The following is a 20,009-nucleotide window of genomic DNA, read 5'->3' on the forward strand; positions in this document are numbered from 1 at the left end:
ATTTGAAACGCACACATTTCCATTTTTTTTTTTTTTACTTACCTCAAGAGCATGTTCAATCTTGTCCTTCCGCTTCCCTGCATTTGACAAACTGCTGCTAGAGCTGTCATAATTTACTATTTGGCCCCCGAGAAGGCTATCCTCTGGCAAAAGTGTCTCAGCCCAGAGGCGACAAATGCCATCTTGACAGGATGTAAGTAGCACATTGCACACAGATCCCCTGAAATTTAAATAAATGCTCAGTTAAGGAAATATAGCAAAACTAATGGAGGTCAGAGGGTAGTTAAAGGGGTTGTCCGGGTTCAGAGCTGAACCCGGACATACCCATAATTTCACCCCGGCAGCCCCCCTGATGTTAGCATCGGAGGGGGTCATGCTCCGATGAGCTCCCTTGCACTGCGCTAGATCGCGCAGGGCACGGGCTCTTTTTGTTTACAATAACACACTGCCGGGCCGAGGCTTCCGCCCGACACTGTGTTCGGTGATGTCACCGGCTTCCTGGCAGCCCCATGGGGAGCCCGTTTCGTCACCGGAACTCCTGAAAATGCTTTTGCGCGCAGGGCAAAGGAGAGCATCGGAGCAGGGGGCTGGGTGAAAATGGAGGTATGTTCCAGGTCCCAGGCCCCAGGCAAAAAAGTTAAAATTCACTTAACAACTTCCCCCCATACCTCTTAGTTGATGTACACATTGAAGGGTCACTGAGTTTTCAAACAAATTTTGATATGTCATAGAGACATGGCAAAAGTTTTGATATCATCTCAGACTGTGGTACTGTGACCGCTAACATCACTGTATAGATAGAACTGGATCCATCTTATCTACCCCCTGTTCCTATACAGGGATCTCTGCATCGACCACATGAGGCTCAGTGGTCAGTGTGAAAACTAAAGGATTTTAGGATTGTTCTACACATAATGAAAAGGAAAAACAAAAAAACAACATCACCAAAACTATGTTTAACACAAAACATTAAAGGGGTTATCTACAAGGTCTTAAAATGAAAACGCATGATATTCTCACCCGTTTCCCCCGCCCCTGGTCAGGCACTCTCGCCACTGTTTGTTTACGGTTTGTGCCTAGATATGGCATTTGACCACTGCAGCCAATCAGTGTCCTCAACTGAAAACTGCTGAACACAATGATTTGCAGTAGTGTTCATGTGCCTATCCAGGCATAGGTGTACCGCACCAGTGCCGTAGAGAAAGGCGCTAGAGAAACGGGCGCGTATATCAGGTATTTTTATTTTAAGATTTTGAATTATCCTGCATGACCCTTTTAATTTAAACAATGGGTCATTTACTGAAGACACATTCCCTTTACACCAACTGTTAGATCATTAGACAAAATACACAAAGAAAACTGTAAGGTACAATATGTATTGCTTAAAGCCATTAAACCTAGAAGCTCTGCTATTATAGGTACAAATTTGCTGTCAGATGCCCTTTAAGGATACTTTGATTTATTCTTAGGGTCCATTAACACGTCCGTAGTGTATTTCAGATCCGCAATTTGCAGATCCACAATACACCCAGCCAGCACCCCCATAGAACTGCCTATTCTTGTCCGCAATTGTAGACAAGAATAGGACATGTTCTATTTTTTCCGGAGCCGCGGACCGGAAGTTCGGGGCCGCGCTCCGGAAATGCGGAAGCAGACAGCACACTGTGTGCTGTCCGCATCCATTCCTGCCCCGTAGAGAATTAATGGGTCCGCACACGTTCCGGATAATTGCTAAACGGGTGCGGACACATTCTACAGACGTGTGTATAGACCCTTATTATGGTATTTTAACCTCCTAATGTTACTGCAGCCCACCACGTAAAATATTACTGTAAGAAAATAACTCCAAAAGCATAAGAAATTTCAGCCTCTAGATACAAAGTACACATTGTCACTTACTTGTAGCCAGCTAGAAAGAAAAGGCAATGAACATTTTACCACCATCTTCCACCTCTTCCACCTCAAACTATACGATTTTTTACCTGGGCATAAACCTGCTTGTGTTCCTCCATGAAAAACCAATCACTGCTCGGGGGTGGGCTAGGTACACAAATGAAAAGTTGACATCAATCGGGCTCCCCTTTTTCTCTTGAATTTCATGAGGTAAAAAAGAGGATTTCCACCCTGTCAATGGGTACCAGACCTTCAGAAGACAGTCGTCCTGTTGAGAGATTTGTGTTTATTACACAGCTTTTCAACCCTGAATATTCAGGTCAGGGTGTCTCAACACCTTTGCCTATTTTCCCCTTTTGCCTGTCTGACTTAGAGCAATATATGTTCTGACATCATGAAGGATCACCATGATATTAATAACATTACAACTCCAAGGGAGCATTAGGCCTCCCTCAATGTGATGTCCAGAAGAGTTAGGCCTCTTTCACACGGGCGTCATGTTTTTTGCCAGGATAAGATGCGGGTGCGTTGCGGGAAAATGCGCGATTTTTAGCGCGAGTGCAAAACATTGTAATGCATTTTGCACGCGCGTGAGATAAATCGACATGTTTGGTACCCAAACCCGAACTTCTTCACAGAAGTTCGGGTTTGGGTTAGGTGTTCTGTAGATTAAATTTTTTTCCTTTATAACATGGTTATAAGGGAAAATAATAGCATTCTTAATACAGAATGCATAGTAAAATAGGGCTGGAGAGGTTAAAAAAATAATAATAATAATTAATAGCAAAAATTGTTAATCCACTTGATCGCACAGCCGGCATCTCTTCTGTCTTCTTCTTTGCTGTGCACAGGAACAGGACCTTTGATGACGTCACTGTGCTAATCACATGGTCCAATCACATGGTTCATCACCATGGTGAGGGACCATGTGATTGGATCATGTGATGTGACGTCACCTCAGGTCCTCAGCCGGAAGCTCAACATTACAGAAGAAGACAGAGATCCGCAACTACGCGATCAAGTGGACTCTTTGAGTTAATTGTTTTTTATTTTTAACCCCTCCATCACTATTGTACTATGCATTCTGTATTCAGAATGCTATTATTTTCCCTTATAACCATGTTATAAGGGAAAATAATACAGATCGGGTCTCCAGCCCGATCGTCACCTAGCAACCATGCGTTAAAATAGCACCGCATCCGCACTTGCTTGCGATTTTCACGCGGCCCCATTAACTTCTAACGTGAAAAATGCAGAATATAGAGCATGCTGCGATTTTCACGCAACGCACAAGTGATGCGTGAAAATCACCGCTCGTGTGCACAGTCCCATAGAAATGAATAGGTCAGGATTCAGTGCAGGTGCAATGCGTTCAACTCACGCATTGCACCCGCGCGGAATACTCGCCTGTGTGAAAGGGGCCTTAGGGTACCTGCACACAAGTGCAGATTTCAAAACACTAATTCCACACGGTTTCTCATGTGGTTTTCTGTGCATTTCCGCACCAGAACCCATGCGTTACTTACGTTTTTTTATTGCAGACCTGATGTGTTGTTTTTTTTTTACACATCTCACCCTTGCATTGAAAAGGGTAAAATCTGTACAAAAGAACTGACATAGAATTGACATGCTGTGGATTTCAAAATCATGCCGGTCAATTTCCACACAAAAAAAAAAAAAGCAAAATGTGCCTGAGATTTGACTAATCTCATACACTTTGCTGGCAGTGTTCTTTTATGCTGCAGTTTTATTGCATGAGAATGCACACTGACAAAACATGTGTAATCCACAATGAGGTGCCACAAGACAGTTTTCAATGCAATCTGGATGCAATGCATTGTTAACTGATGGTTGATAGATGTTGAGTGTTAAATTCTTCAGTTTTAATTCATATGCATGAAAAACGCATCAAAAACTGATTGCATCCATGCACAAAAAACTGTCGCAGATGATTTTCCCTGAACAGATCCTGACAGAATCTGTATTGCCTCATGCACACGACAAATTGCGGATCCGCAAAACACGGATGGAGTCTGTGTGCGTTCCGCAATTTGTGCAACGGCATGGACAGCCATTGATATAACTGCCTATTCTTGTCCGCAAAACGGACAAGAATAAGACAGGTTATATTTTTTTTGCGGACCACGATACGGAGCAACGGATGCGGACAGCACACAGAGTGCCGTCCGCATCTTTTGTGGCCCCATTGAAGTGAATAGGTCGTGTGCATGAGGCCTTAAATGTAGCATCCCCCCAATAGGCATACATCTCTAAATCATTACTTACAGCAGAAATAGGAGGGCAGTGCAACATAAGCATGGATTCATAAAGTTCAAGAAACTTTTCTTGCAAATTGTATTTAAAAGATATGGACGCTTTTGATTTATTTATTTTTTTATCAAATTCCATGTATTATGGGCTAAAAAAAAGTTTTGTACCTGGCTTTTATTAAAAACTCTGGCCTGTTTGGTATCTGCAGTCTGAATGTATTACAAAATATAGAAAGCTGCAGAGCGGCAATCATGGCAAAATCCATCAGACAAGCTCTCTGATGGCTCAGTCCCCAGCCATTCGGTGTTCTCCTGATTGCTCATCTAAGCTGAATTACGATCAACTCAAAGTGGATCAACCTTTTTGATCATAAATCAGCTTAGATGCGTATTAAGGAGAACAAGCCGGCAAAGAGATTGTCCAACAGAACGGTCACTGAAAGGACTAAAGCAAGCTGCAATGTATTGCAATACATGCAGGTGTCAAAGTTTCCCAATATTTAATAATAAAAAATAAAAAAAACAACAACAGCAAAAATGTTTTTTGGCTCTTGGAATCAGCAAAAAATATCCATAGCCTTTAAAGGGTGTGTAGCCATTTTATATTTATGACGTATCCTCGGGATAGTACATCAATATCTGATCTGCGGGGGTCCGACACCTGGCACTTCTGACGATCAGCTGTTTGAAGGGGAGGCGCTCCATGCTTCCTCTTCATTACACAACGCATCATCTCCCTTGCAGCCGTGACGTACTATAATTAAAAGTACTTGCTCCATTCAAGTGAATGGAGTACTCGTAATTGCACTGCACTTCTGAGATGAGAGGCAGTGTAATAAACTGGAAGGAGGAGTCGCATGGAGCACCACCTCCTCTTCAAACAGCTGGGACATCGCTGGGCGCAGCGCGCTCATGTTCAGAGATACTAGACTGCGCAGCCTAGTATCGAAAAAATGGAAATCCCGGTATCGATACCCGCAACAAACCTAGTACAATACAGATGTATTGTGCTGCATTGAAACAGGGATCAGACCCTGTAATGTTGAAGTTCCATAGTGGGACAAAAAAAAAAAAAATATTAAAAGTGAAATAAAAGTGTTTAACAATAAAAAAAATTTAAGTTTCAATAAAAATAAAAAAAAGCCCCTTTCCCATAAAGAGACATATACAATTTTAAAAAAATAGAAAAAAAACTGACATATTGGGTATCAACGCGTGCGTGACAACCTTCTCTATAAAAATATCACATGATCCACCCCGTCTGGTCAACACCGTAAAAAGAAATTAATAAAAACTGTGCTAAAAAAGCAATTTTTTGTCACTGTTCTTTACAAAAAAGTCATTTCACCCCGCAGAAAATTAGCCCCTACCTAAGGCAATCGCCCAAAAAATAAAAAATAAACTATGGCTCTCAGACTATGGAGACACTAAAACATTAATTTTTATTTTTTTTAAAAAATGCTTCTATTGTGTTAAATGTAAAAAAAAAAAAAAAAAGTAGACATATTGGGTATTGCTGCGTCCGTAACGACCTGCTCTATAAAAATACCACATGACCAAACTCCTCAGATGAACACCGTGAAAAAATAAAATAAAAAGTGTGTCAAAAAAGCCCTTTTTTGTCACCTTACATCACAAATAGTGTAATATCAAGTGATCAAAAAGTCAAACTGTCATCTCATACCGAAAAAAAAAATTAGCCCCTACATAAGACAGTCGCCCAAAAAAAAACAAAAAAACTATGGCTTTCAGAATATGGAGACACTAAAAAATAATTTTTAGCAAAAATGCTTTATTATGTAAAACTGAAACAAACAACCAGAAAAAGTAGTAATATTTGGTATTGTCACATCCGTAACAACCTGCTCTATAAAAATACCACATGATCTAAGCTGTCAGATGAACACTGTAAATAACAAAAAATAAAAAAAACTGTGCCAAAACAGCTATTTTTTTGTTACCTTGTCTCACAAAAAGCGTAATATAGAGCAACCAAAAATCATATGTACCCTACAATAGTACCAACAAAACTGCCATCTTATCCCGTAGTTTCCAAAATGGGGTCTTTTTTTGGAGTTTCTACTCTGGGGTGCATCAAGGGGTCTTCAAATGTGACATGGCAACTTAAAATTATCCCAGTGAAATCTGCCTTCCAAAAACCTTAGGTCATTCCTTTCCGTCTGCGTCCTGCCGTGAGCCCATACAGCAGTTTACGACCACATATGGGGCGTTTCTGTAAACTACAGAATCAGGGTAATACATATTGAGTTTTGTTTGGCTGTTAACCCTTACTTTGTTGCTGGAAAAAAATGCATTAAAATGGAAAATCTGCCAAAAAAGTGAAATTCAGAAATTTCATCTCCATTTTCCTTTAATTCTTAACAAAGGTTAACAAAGTTTGTAAAATCAGTTTTGAATACCTTGAGGGGTGTAGTTTCTAAAATAGGGCCATTTATGGGTGGTTTCTATTATTTAAGCCTCACAAAGTGACTTCAGACCTGAACTGGTCCTTAAAAAGTGGGTTTTGGAAATTTTTTCTGAAAAATGTCAAGATTTGCTTCTAAACTTCTAAGCTTTCTAACATCCCAAAAAAAGAAAATATAAATTACAAAATGATCCAAACATGAAGTAGACATATGGGAAGTATAAAGTATTAACTATTTAGGAGGTATCACCATCTGTTTTAAAAGCAGAGAAATAGAAATTTGGAAAATGTAAAATTTTTCAAACATTTTTGGTAAATTTGGTATTTTTTTTTTATAAATAAAAATGAAATATTTTGACTCAAATTTACCACTGTCATGAAGTACAATATGTGACAAGAAAATCTCAGACTGGCTTGTATAAATAAAAGCGTTTTAAAGTTATCACCACATAAAGTGACATGTCAGATTTGCAAAAAATGGCCTGGTCCTTAAAGAGGACCTGTCACCTCTCCCGACATGCCTGTTTAATAACTACCTGCATTCCCCATGTAATAACAATTCTGGAACATCTATTCTTATGGCTCCATGTTGTGCTATTCCTTTATTATTTCTACTAGAAGTTATAATTGAATTGCTATTAGCCTTCAGTAAGGGTACAGAGGGGAGGGAACCAGTTGGGGGGGGTGTACCTGTACAGTCTGAAAATGGCAGTACTGATTGGATAGAGTCAGACTGTGCAGGTACACCCCCCCAACTGGTTACCTCCCCTCTGTACCTTACTGAGGGCTAATAGCAATTCTATTATAACTTCTAGTAGAAAAAATAAAGGAATGGTACAACCTAGAGACCTAAGATGCTCCAGTGTTGCTATTACATGGGGAATGTATGAAGCTATTAAAACAGGCATGTCAGGAGAGGTGACCGGTCCTCTTTAAGGTGTAAAATGGCAAGGTCCTTAAGGGGTTAAAGGTCTCACTTCAGCAAATGGCATTTATCATGTAGAGAAAGTTAATACAAAGCATTTACTAATGTATTGCGATTGTCCATAATGTCTCCTTTACGGGCTGGGTTCATTTTTCCATCACATTATATGCTGCTTGTTTCCACGAGTTACAACCACCCTGAAATCCATCAGTGGTGGTCGTGCTTGCACACTATAAGATAAACCACAAGCCTATGTGCGCTCCCACAGTCCCGGCCATAAGAGAGGCAGACACTTTTTCCTACAGTGTGCAAGCACGACCACCACTGATGGATTGCAGGGTGGACGTAACCCCTGGAAATGAGCAGGGTATAAAGTGATGAAAAATGAATCCAGCCAGCAAAGGAGGCAATATGGACAATCACAATATATTAGTAAGTGCCTTTTATTAACTTTATCTACATGATAAATGCTATTTGTTGAAGTGAGACAACCCCTTTAAGTGCAAACTGTAAATCAGTTATTTTTCTTCCGCATGAGAACTTGAAAAGAGCTGGTCAATGCTTTTTGTCAAAACCAATGACTAGTTTTCCATTTGCTTTCCACATGATTTTTACCGAAGTCACGGCGCAGGGGGTGATCCCCGGGTCAGGCTGTTTCAGGGAGCAAGGCAAGCACAGATGAGTCACACCCATGATGGAAGTGGAAACAAACTGCCATCTGAAGCGGAGGCAGTAAACGCCTTCTAGCTGGAAGTCTAACCATGCCATCTGTCACAGAATCATATGCCTGGATAATCATGGATGCTGCAGCATGCCTTCAGAGGATAGAGCAAAACAACCAAATCTGCCATTACTAAGCTGCTAAGATACGCACAATATAAAACCAAACTCATCATCATTATGCGGTTTTATTTTTCGCTACTGTCCCCGACCAAAATAGAAAAAGCAATTAAATGAGTATTACATTCAAATAAGGCCTATATCAAGATTCCTTAAAGATATAGTCGAGTACGGTAGATGTACCCAAGGTAAGTGGATACAAAAAAAAAGCAATAAATATAACAGGTTCCTGCCCCAAAATATCATGCTTCTCTTGTGTTTTCAGTTAGTCACCTACCTTCTGAACAACACGGCAGAGACATCTTACCTTTCCTGCAGTTGCAAAGTATTCACCATCTGGGGACCATTTCATCAAAAGCACGGGCACTGCAGTTCTGCGGGCAAAGAGACATTAAATATTCATCGCCCCCGTCTGCCGCTTTGCAACATATGTAAATGAGATCAATAAATAAAGAGAACTTGCTTGATATAGCAGGCTATCAGTCAGTCAATGATGAGGCCAAATATACAGTGGATCATACAGAAAACGGGCTGCTATTCGTCTTCCACAGTAATATACTGACCCCAGTCCTCGCTACGTTACCGAGGCTCACTATTGCAATGTATTTCTCAAGGAAAGTACAAGGGAACATCACGCATGCAGAAGATCCTACACTAAATACATACTCTACATTACTCTATTTAGATACATGACCAAGTTCTTGTGAGGTAAGTAGCCAAGGGTCAACGCTGCTTAGAGGGAAATCCTTTAACTTAGCCGAATATAAAACCGCCCATGAAATCACAAGGGAAGCTCAATACAGTGTCCAAGCCTTCAGTGTGACGGTACATGATTTGCACTGAACTTTTTTTTTAATTATAGTTCACGTGCTTCCTAAACGAAAATTAAGCCACCTCTTAAAGACTTTAATAGTCTTAAAAACGCCCTAGCAGTCTGCATTTTTCTGCCATCTTTCTCTGTTCTGACCTCCCTTCAGAGGGTTGCACATGGTACATAAGAGTGTATAGTGGGGGGGGGGGGCAACTCACACTGGCTGCGGACATGTAGTAAATTATACAATGCCGCAGAAGTTCATAGGCTGTGAACAAGTGTAGGGAGAAAGCAAGACACCCCTAGCACATTTAAAAGAAATAAAATTATATATACACTTCTGATGCTCCAGGGGTCCACCATGGCACACGACCACTGAAGTCACTGATTAGCTGCAGCGGTCACTTACTAGATTGCTGGAAGCTTAAAGGGAACCTGTCACCGGGATTTTGTGTATAGAGCTGAGGACATGGGTTGCTAGATCGCCGCTAGCACATCCCAGTCCCCATAGCTCTGTGTGCTTTTATTGTGTAAAAAAAACTATTTAATACATATGCAAATTAACCTGAGATGAGTCCTGTTCCTGACTCATCTCATGTACAGGACTCATCAAATTGTTTATTTTACACACTAAAAGCACACAGAGCTATGGGGACTGGGTATTACGGATGTGCTAGCGGCGATCTAGCAACCCATGTCCTCAGCTCTATACACAAAATCCAGGTGACAGGTTCCCTTTAAAGATAAAGACAGGCAGGGGATCGCTAGAGCGTCTGAGCAGGATTAGCAGAAGGTTGATGAAGTGAGTGGTGTTTTTTTTTTTTTGTTTTTTTGTTCTCATATAACATTTGTGGCTTTTCTTCCCTCCAAGAACCAGATGACCCCTTTAAGTAGGTTTTCCAGGATTACTATGGTTTTTAACAGATTTGCTCATGTACTCACATACGTCTTCCGCATGCAGTTTTTTTGTTATTTGGACTCCCATGACCTGTTTTCAGTATGTAATAGATGTAATAAATCACTCATGTTTACATCCTGTATGTAGCACTTCCTGTTTCTGTATCCAACCAAACCCATGATGCACTTATCCATTCTCGGCCACAGCTCCAGCTCCGCCCCTTACTACACCCAGCTAGTTTATAGCTCCTCCCACTCAGCTAGTTACAGAGATACTCCCCAATCACTGCCCCTGTTGCTGCTTTGACGCGCCCATGGACATAACATGTCAGCTGCATGGACATGGTCATGTGATCACTGCCCAGAAGAGAAGCTAGGAGCAATAAAGATAAGAGAAATACATTACAGCTACAATCATAAATTATCACTTTAAAGCAGGGGTGCACAACCTGCGGCCCGGGGGCCACATGCGGCCCTTGATACCATTCTGTGCGGCCCCCAACCATCTGGTAACAGACATGTATGTCGATGTTTTGTGGCTGCTCAAATGTATTTTTCATGAATTCTTGGGAGTCCTGGAATTACTGTATGTACAATATGCCATAGATACAGTATTTCAGTTGTTAATCCCTCATTAAAGGGAACCTGTCACCTGGATTTTGTGTATAGATCTGAGGACATGGGTTGCTAGATCGCCGCTAGCACATCCGCAATATCCAGTCCCCATAGCTCTGTTTGCTTTTATTGTGTAAAAAAAACGATTTGATACATATGCAAATTAACCTGAGATGAGTCCAGCATGAAGGAGCCCAGCACCGCCCCACATCCTCAGAAACTCCTCCTTGCTCCAGACGTCAGAAAGCCAGAGCGGCGTAATCTCGCGATGCGCGAGCTAGCGCATGCGCAGTGTCGTCATAGTGTTCCTTCCCTGTGGTGGCATCAGCCTCAGGGAAGGAACTGCGCATGCGCTAGCTCGCTCATCGCGAGATTACGGCGCTGTAGCTTTCTAAGGTCGGGGAGCAAGGAGGAGATTCTGAGGATGCGGGGCGGTGCTGGGCTCCTTCACGCTGGACTCATCTCAGGGACAGGACTCATCTCAGGTTAATTTGCATATGGATCAAATCGGTTTCTTTACACAATAAAAGCACACAGAGCTATGGGGACTGGGTATTGTGGATGTGCGAGCAGCCATCTAGCAACCCATGTCCTCGGCTCTATATACAAAATCCTGTTGACAGGTTCTTTTTTAAATTTTATTTTGGTCCCTTGACATTGGTTCAGTCCGATAATGTGGGCCCCAGCCAGAAAACTTTGTGCACCCCTGCTTTAAAGGATGTTAAATAAAACAGAAAAAACCTTCATAGATAATGGGGAATGGTTCAAAAAGACTTCCAGACAGCTATTGAGTTCTGAGATTTGAAGTAATAAATTACTAGTTTTAGTGGATATTTTCCCATAAAAAAATGATAAATCAATCTCAGCTCCTCCTGCTCTTTAACATGCTGCCTGCAGACTGCACTACATTTCAAGCAGCGTTCAGGTGTCCGCCTACTGAGCGGAGGCTGAACGCTGCCAGACTGATGTATTCTGAGCGGATCCGCATCCACTCAGAATGCATTAGGGCAGTACGGATGCGTTCTGGGCCGCTTGTGAGCCCCTTCAAACGGAGCTCACGAGCGGAGGCCCAAACGCTAGTGTGAAAGTAGCCTAAGCCTGCACTCTTCTTCAAAGGGACTCCAAGAACCGGTTTGCTTTCCGCCCTGGGACACGGAGCAAGACTGATCAGTCATGACCCACAATGCAAGTCAATGGGGACGGATCCATTTTCTCTGACACAATAGAAAACGGATCCACGCCCCATTGATTTTCAATGGAGTTCATAACGGATCCGTCTTGGGTATGTTAAAGGGAACCTGTCACCAGGATTTTGTGCATAGAGCTGGGGACATGGGCTGCTAGATGGCCGCTAGCACATCTGCAATACCCAGTCCCCACAGCTCTCTGCGCTTTTATTGTGTTAAAAAACATTTTGATCAATATGCAAATGACCTGATATGAGTCCTGTGTCCGGAGATGAGTCCAGCGGAAAGGAACCCAGCACCGCCCCGTGTCCTCCGAATCTCCTCCTTGCTGGCTGATGTCACAGAGCTGGAGCGCCGAAATCTCGCGATGCGCGAGCTAGCGCATGCGTAGTTCGTTCCCTGTGCTGATGCCAGGACAGGGAATGAACATGATGCCGACACTGCGCATGCGCTAGCTCGCGCATCACGAGATTTCGGCGCTGCAGCTCTGTGACATCAGCCAGCAAGGAGGAGATTCGGAGGACACGGGGCGGTGCTGGGTTCCTTTCCGCTGGACTCATCTCCGGACACAGGACTCATATCAGGTCATTTGCTTATTGATCAAAATGTTTTTTAACACAATAAAAGCGCAGAGAGCTGTGGGGACTGGGTATTGCAGATGTGCTAGCGGCCATCTAGCAGCCCATGTCCCCAGCTCTATGCACAAAATCCTGGTGACAGGTTCGTTTAAAGATAATACAACCGGATCCGTTCATAACGGATGCAGATAGTTGTATTATCAGTAACGGAAGCGTTTTTGCTGAACCCTGCCGGATCCAGCAAAAACGCTGGTGTGGCCTAATAGGGCCTGCATACTCTGATAAATACCTCCCTCCTGGAGGACATTAGTATATCAACACGTTATGTCACATAAGAGACGGCAATTGTAATTTTAGAACATGAACAGAACTGCCGCAGCATGACCAGAGTCACTTCTCAACTTACTTGCATTGCCAGATACAGTTCCAGTCGTTCAAGGCAGGCTGAACTTTATCCTCCATGACATCTCTGTCAAGATCTTCCTCATCCTCTTCTAGAATATCACTGGAGGGTGGTGCCCATAATTGCAAGTAATTAGTGGCTGTCAGCAGTCTGTTACCTGCGGATTATTCCTGGTTATACAGGAGATAACATAACGACTGCATAGAACAGCACCACAGTTACATAAGATACCTCGCACATTCAACCCATCATTAGACGCCTTGATTTCTATTTTGCAGTCTCATCCCAAATTTGGCATGTGCCTACGGGAAAGTAATTGAAGGGAAAGTGTCATCTATATTTTTTTCTGCCAGTTGAAACCAGTGACACGTCTCCTTTTTTTCTAATCTCTTTTTTATTCTCTGATCGCAAATTTTTTTGGAATTCTGTTTCCCGAACATGATTATGGGGGCATCTTGCCCGAGCTGTTCTTAACTGCAATTACAGATATGCTTTACAGCAGTCACATGGACCATAGACATATTAATCTGGAGGAGCCTCACTGATTTCTATGGGAGATTTTTCTAGGCCTTCTCTGTGACCTGTGCAGAGGTCGGGAGCGAGAAGACAATCACCTATGGTAAAAGGTGGATTCATTGAAATCCTGCCTGTGAAGACAATGAGATGACTGCTGAAATGTGAATTGTACAGACCAAGATGTGCACCCTTTTATTAGGCTTAGTGGTCAGTGTGAAAACTGCAGGATTTAAAGAATTTTACCAATGTTACCAAACATTTACAAATATGATTAACATAAAACATGACTTAAATAACTCTCTTTATAGGAATGTGTCGTCAGAAAATGACCTATTGGTTAAATGTTTTTCTGTTGTCAATTAAAAAATTTTCAGTGTCAATATATTTTTTAAAAAGACGTATATGATCCTGCAATTTTCCTACTGGCCACTAGGTCTAAAATATATTAAAGGGTTTCTATCACTTCGTATGACATATTTAGGTGTCAGACACTAGCGATCCGCTAGTGTCTGCTCTACCGAACCATCCTAATATGATAGGTTTTGGGGCAGCCGTTTTGCTAAAAGAACAACTTATATCTATATGCTAATGAGCCTCTAGGTGCTATGGGGGCGCCATTAGCACCTAGAGGCTCCGTCTACCTTCATAAACTGTCGCCGCCCAGCGCGTCCCTCCAGCCCGCCCATCTCCTGCTGAATGCGATCCTCTCCATGCGCGTCTCTCTTCTGCGCATGCGCAATGAATGTCTGACCGCTTCCCTGCTCAGACATCTCAACTGCGCCTGCGCCGATGACATCATAGTGCTCCGAGGAACAGGCGCAGTGGAGATGTCTGAGCAGGGAAGCGGTCAGACATTCATTGCGCATGCGCAGAACAGAGACGCGCATGGAGAGGATCGCATTCAGCAGGAGATAGGCGGGCTGGAGGGACGCGCTGGGCGGCGACAGTTTATGAAGGTAGACGGAGCCTCTAGGTGCTAATGACGCCCCCATAGCACCTAGAGGCTCATTAGCATATAGATATAAGTTGTTATTTTAGCAAAACGGCTGCCCCAAAACCTATCATATTAGGATGGTTCGGTAGAGCAGACACTAGCGGATCGCTAGTGTCTGACACCTAAATATGTCATACGAAGTGATAGAAACCCTTTAAAGGGGTTGTCTGCTTTTGTGATATTGATGACCTATCCTCAGGTTACCTGACTGGTGGGGGGCGGACTGCCGCCCCCCCTGCCAATTAGCTGTTTGGAGAGAATGCACTCTATTCTCTGTTTACCTTTGCGCCGTCAACATTGCAGGGACGAGCAAGTGTAATAATTACAGATAAACTGTCCTATTCACTTCAATGGGGCAGCCCCTTGCTAATTATTATGCAAAAAAAATAAAAAATGCTACAAAAATTAAAAACAAAATATGTTTAACATAAAAACGTGATTTAAACAATAGGTAATTTTTTAATGACGCTTTCCTTTTAATTACAGCATCGGCAGGACTACTACTACCCATTCCTGTACAACACATATACAGCAAGCTATACGCACTACAGTACCATCAATAATAAAGTGCCATACGAGATGGGAAATGGATACAGGCTACAAGCCTAGTTTCCTAGAACAGGTTCCATCCTAAATGAATCCCTAAAACCGTAAATAGGTGTTAAAGTAAAACCAGGAGTCAGTTAGAGCTCTTTCACACGAGCGGATGCCGTGCGTGGAATCCGCAGCGTGAATGACAACCAGGCCCCGCTCCGGACAGCAGAGACACGGAGCATTGACAGGATTGATAATGCTCCGTGCCTCTCTGTGACCATTTTACTACAAAATCACATTAAGATAAAGTTGTCACCGTGATTTTGTAGTAAAAAGATCACAGAGAGGCACAAAGCATTATAGTCCTGTTAATGCTCCGTGTATCTGCTTTCCAGAGCGGGGCTTGGCTGTCTTTTACGCAGTGGATGACACGTATGGCATCCACTCGTATGGAACAGCCCTAAATCTTTACTCTGAATCCTTCAGCACCGCTCTCCGTCCCCCCGTCCCCCCCCCCTCAGGATCTATTCCAGATCATTCTGAAATGGACGTCCTGTTCTCAATGGGTTGCCAACGGGAATGTTGGAGAGCTCTTACATCAGTCTGTGGTGGACTGAGCCGCTGAGATGACTGCTAGAACAAAGTGCAGCACACACTGATATGCCTGTTTACTGCAGAATAGAATTTGTATAAGGTCTCTTGCACACGAACGTGCCGTGTTTTGTGGTCCGCAAATTGTGGATCCGCAAAACACGGACGCTGCCCGTGTGCCTTCCGCAATTTGCAGAACGGAACAGACGGCCCATTATAGAAATGCCTATTCTTGTTTGCAAAACAGACAAGTATAGGACATGATCTATAATTTTTTGCGGGGCCACGGAACAGAACAACGGATGCGGAGAGCACACTGAGTGCTGTCCGCACCAGAGATGCAAAAACTGCGGCTCGGATGCGGAACCAAACCATGGTTGTGTGCAAGAGCCCTAAAAAAGAAGGGAATGGGTGGGAGGTCAAAAGAAAAACAAAAAAAATCCCAATTAGGGTGCTGTCACACACAGCTTTTTGTGGCAGTTTTCAATCCAGTTTTCTGAGCCAAAGCCAGAAGTGTGCTGGAGGGGAAGGAGAAATATAATGGAGGAATCCATACTTCTTCTTCCTGCTGGATCCACTTCTGGTTTTGGCTCAGAAAACGATCACAACAAGCTGTGTGTGACACCACCCTGAATTCAATACTGAAAATCAACCATGTGCCTGAATAAACAAGGTGATTTACCTTGAGGGTCCCAAGCCAAATTGTAGGTCACAGAATTGAGGAAAAACTGACCCATCCGAATCCACTGATATTTAAGTTGCTAGACAACAAATAAAAGATATAACATGTTAGAGTTCATATGAACGGATGTACCACCAATGACAAACACATGTATTAAACTTGGTTAACAGGTTTATAGGTTACTAGATCTTTGGACTCTAAACCACCAGCATGTCATTATACCTTATGGGGTTTAGAGTATTAAACATGATGCTCTGATACAGCATTATGTATAAAAAGATGGGGGGGGGGGGAAAAGAAAAAGTCCTATACTCTGTCGGCATCCAGACCATGCTCAGTGAAGTGAGGACTACTGGTCTAAGCTTCATCTGCACACTGCGCATGCGTCAGATACCACTGCTGGACTTATGACACCCCTTTGGTAAGTGAGATACAGCACACTCTGTATGTAATCTTCCTTATATACATAATCCTGGAACAGACATGTTCCCCTAAACCCCAGAAGGTCAATGGGGGACGGATCCGTTTTCTATTGTGTCAGAGAAAACAGATCCGTCCCCATTGACTAGCATAGTAGGTCATGACGGATCCGTCCCCATTGACTTGCTCCACATCTCAGGACAGAAAGCAAACCGCGGTATGAGAACGTAATGGAAGGCATTTTGGAGCATTCCATTCTGTTCAGTTACGTTTTGCCCCCATTAACAATGAATAGGGACAAAACTGAAGCGTTTTTTTTTTCCGGTATTGAGACTCTATCTCAATACTGGAAAAAATTAACGCTAAAGTGAAGGTAGCCTTAACTGTAATATCAAACTTTACGGCCCCTTCAGTTAAAGGTGTTGTCTTGCAAATAGCATTTAGTTTGTAGAGAAAGTTAATACAAGACAATTACCAATGTATTGTGATTGTCCATATTGTCTCCTTTACGGGCTGGGTTCATTTTTCCATCACATTATACACAGGACGTTTCCATGGTTACGAGTACGCTGCAATCCAGCAGCAGTGGCAGGGCTTGCACACTATAGAAAATAATGCTGGACTAGTCGCACTTCACAATCCTGACCACCAGAGAGGCCACCGATCAAATATTGATGACCTATCCAGAGGATAGGTCATCAACATCTAGAAACTGGAGAACCCCTTTAAATGCACTTTAAGATCACACTGCTAATTTTTTCTTGTGTGAACAATTCACTTCCTGGTACATTTTTCGTGCAAGAATGAAATGCATACAAGATATCACAACTTACACTATTTCTTTTGTAAGAGTTAGTTGTAGCAAGAGGTTCGAAAATGCAAACTGTGTTTCCATAAGAAGCAGCAATCTGGAGAAGAAAAACAGATTTACAATGAATGAAAAGTTGATTGATGTTTAATTATGTTTATTAAAGTTTTATGAAATTTACAAAAAGATTTAAAAAATATATATAAAATGGTCCCAACAAGTGAAAAAAAATGACAAGTAGAATATTCTAGTATAAATCTGGCCTCCTCTTGAAGTCAAACTCTCCAAGATAAGAAGATAATGGGTCACACGTAGCTCTATTACATCACATAACAATAATTCATAGAGAAAAGAAACAACACATTACCCGGCCTTGCTGTTGTGAACACTCCACACAACTGACTTGGATATTTCCATGTTTAGCACCAGGAATAATCTGAACACACTCAAAGTCGTGTGCTAGTATAACAATATCACAGCCGGATCCATAGGCCTGCAGAGAAAAGAAAAAGTTCAAATATAGGCAAATATGACTACAAGAAATACTTCTGATATGTCTGATATTAGATCATGTGATTTTATTAATTATGGCCTGCAAAAATCACACTCAGATCTAAACGGCCAGTACAATTATAATAGGTGTATGTAAGGAAGAGATAAGTGATTAGAATTAAAGGGATTTTCCAGAATTATTATTATTTTTTTTTTTTACTGATGACCTATCCTATAAGTCATCAGTATCTCATCTGTGGGGGTCCGACACCTCGGACTTCCCGAAGATCAGTTTGAGCAGGTAGCGGTTCTCGCAGTAGTGCAGCAGCCTTCTCTCAGCTCACCCAGCACAGCGCCGTACATTGTATAGTGGCTGTGCTCGTTTAAACTGATGATCTATCCTCTGGATAGATCATCAGCATCTGACCGGCAGGGGTGCGACACCCAGGACCCCCGCCGATCAGCTGGCCGAGTGACATCACGAATAGTATCAACTGGCCTGGGCGCGGTAAGCTCCATTCAAGTGAAGCTTAGCTGCGCTCAGGCCAGTTGATACTAGTCGTGACGTCACTGGGCCAGCGGTAAACAGTGAGAAGGCGGCGACGCTGCTGGAGCGCCGCTGCCTTCTCAAACAGCTGATCGACGGGGGTCCTGGGTGTCGGACCCCTGCCGGTCAGATGCTGATGATCTATACAGAGGATAGATCATCAGTTTAAACAAACAGCAGAACCCCTTTAAGGGAGGTGAGAGGCACCAAAGTGTCACGTCACACCATTCAAAACCGTTTAAATCAGCGTGGTCTGCGTGCTAGACAACCTCCAAGGGTACCTGACCGTAGGTGTCATCGTCTTACGTGGGCGAGGGAGCATCTATGCTGGACGAGGTACCAGTGGGCCTCAGTGCTGTTCACTGACGAAAGTCCATTCACGCCAAGCAGAAATTATGGCTGCCAACAATGTTGGGGACGTCAAGGAGAGCACCAGCATCAGCCACTGTTGTCACCAGACAAGCCTTTGGTGGTGGTGGTAGTACAGTGTGGGCATGTGTGTCTAGTCAATACAGAACTGCCCTACACTTTGTGAATGGTACAGTGACAAGCCCATACTACTGATAACAGCAGTAATCCAGTCATTGTGCCTCTTCATGAACAACACAGGCCTAATTTCTTCTTCATGGACGACATTGCACTAGATCATCGAGGTCACATCATTAGGGAGCGGCTGCTGGAGACTGGGGTACCTCAAATGGAGCGGCCTGCACTTTCTTCATACCTGAATCCCACTGAAAACCTATAGGATCAGCTGATTCGCCAGAGGCTTGTAACTCTGTACCCCAAAACCTCAATTGGTGGTCGCAGACATTAGCTGCGGGCCTCTGCGGTTTGAAACAGCAGAGACCCAGCAGCTATGGTACCTGCTGCGATTGCGAGTGGGCACCATATTTAAAGGCCTAAGGGTTAAAGGGGTTTCTAGGACTTTCATACTTAAAACTGGCCATCAAAATCAGATTTGTGAAGGTTCAACTCCAGGAACCCCCATCAATCTTCTCTGAGTACACTGCATCCCTTTCATTATTTAACAGGCACAACGTTATATACACTACTCACTAAAAGTTAGGGATATTTGGCTTTCGGGTGAAATATATGGAAAACATAAAAAGTTCACGCTACAGTGATATTATATCATGAAAGTAGGGCATATAAGTAGAAGCAGCAATGGAGATTTCCTCATCTCAAACAAAGCCAACAGCAGTGGTGGGTATACCCCCACAAAAATGTCACTGTCTCAATAACTTGTCATTTGCCCCTGAGCATCAATTACAGCTTGACAACGACGTCTCATGCACTTCACAAGTCGACTTATTGTCTGCTCAGACATGGCACCCCACTCTTATTGAAGGGCGGCCCTCACTACCAGAAAACGAAAAAAACTGAAAACTGGAAAATTGAATGCTATTAAGCAGAGATTGAGAAAGTAAAATCTTCTAGTGGTGCTTGGTCAATGATCACACAACCAATGTGGTGCACCCTATCTTTTTGGCTCTGCAGCAGGGTACATACAGAGGCAGGGACACATTAAAGGGGTTGTTTTACCTCCTCCTATGCCCCGGATATACGCTACAGTATTTC

The 20,009-nt window shown here is 42.9% G+C and overlaps 1 protein-coding gene across 8 annotated transcripts in view; it reads right to left on the reverse strand.

Moving 5' to 3' along the window:
• The window catches only part of DMXL2 (Dmx like 2), a 181,602-nt gene that overhangs the window by 140,826 nt on the left and 20,767 nt on the right, over window positions 1-20,009 (reverse strand). For all 8 annotated transcript variants that reach the window (XM_040413981.1, XM_040413977.1, XM_040413980.1 and 5 more), the window contains exons 2-8: window positions 17,757-17,882; window positions 17,415-17,489; window positions 16,162-16,240; window positions 12,848-13,001; window positions 8,661-8,727; window positions 1,983-2,161; window positions 43-220 (exon numbers count right to left, since the gene is read on the reverse strand). In XM_040413981.1, coding sequence (XP_040269915.1) covers window positions 43-220; window positions 1,983-2,161; window positions 8,661-8,727; window positions 12,848-13,001; window positions 16,162-16,240; window positions 17,415-17,489; window positions 17,757-17,882 — 858 coding nt within the window. The remainder of the gene's footprint in view (window positions 1-42; window positions 221-1,982; window positions 2,162-8,660; window positions 8,728-12,847; window positions 13,002-16,161; window positions 16,241-17,414; window positions 17,490-17,756; window positions 17,883-20,009) is intronic.

This window comes from Bufo bufo, chromosome 1, assembly GCF_905171765.1.
Source record: "Bufo bufo chromosome 1, aBufBuf1.1, whole genome shotgun sequence".
NCBI classification, from domain to species: domain Eukaryota; kingdom Metazoa; phylum Chordata; class Amphibia; order Anura; family Bufonidae; genus Bufo; species Bufo bufo.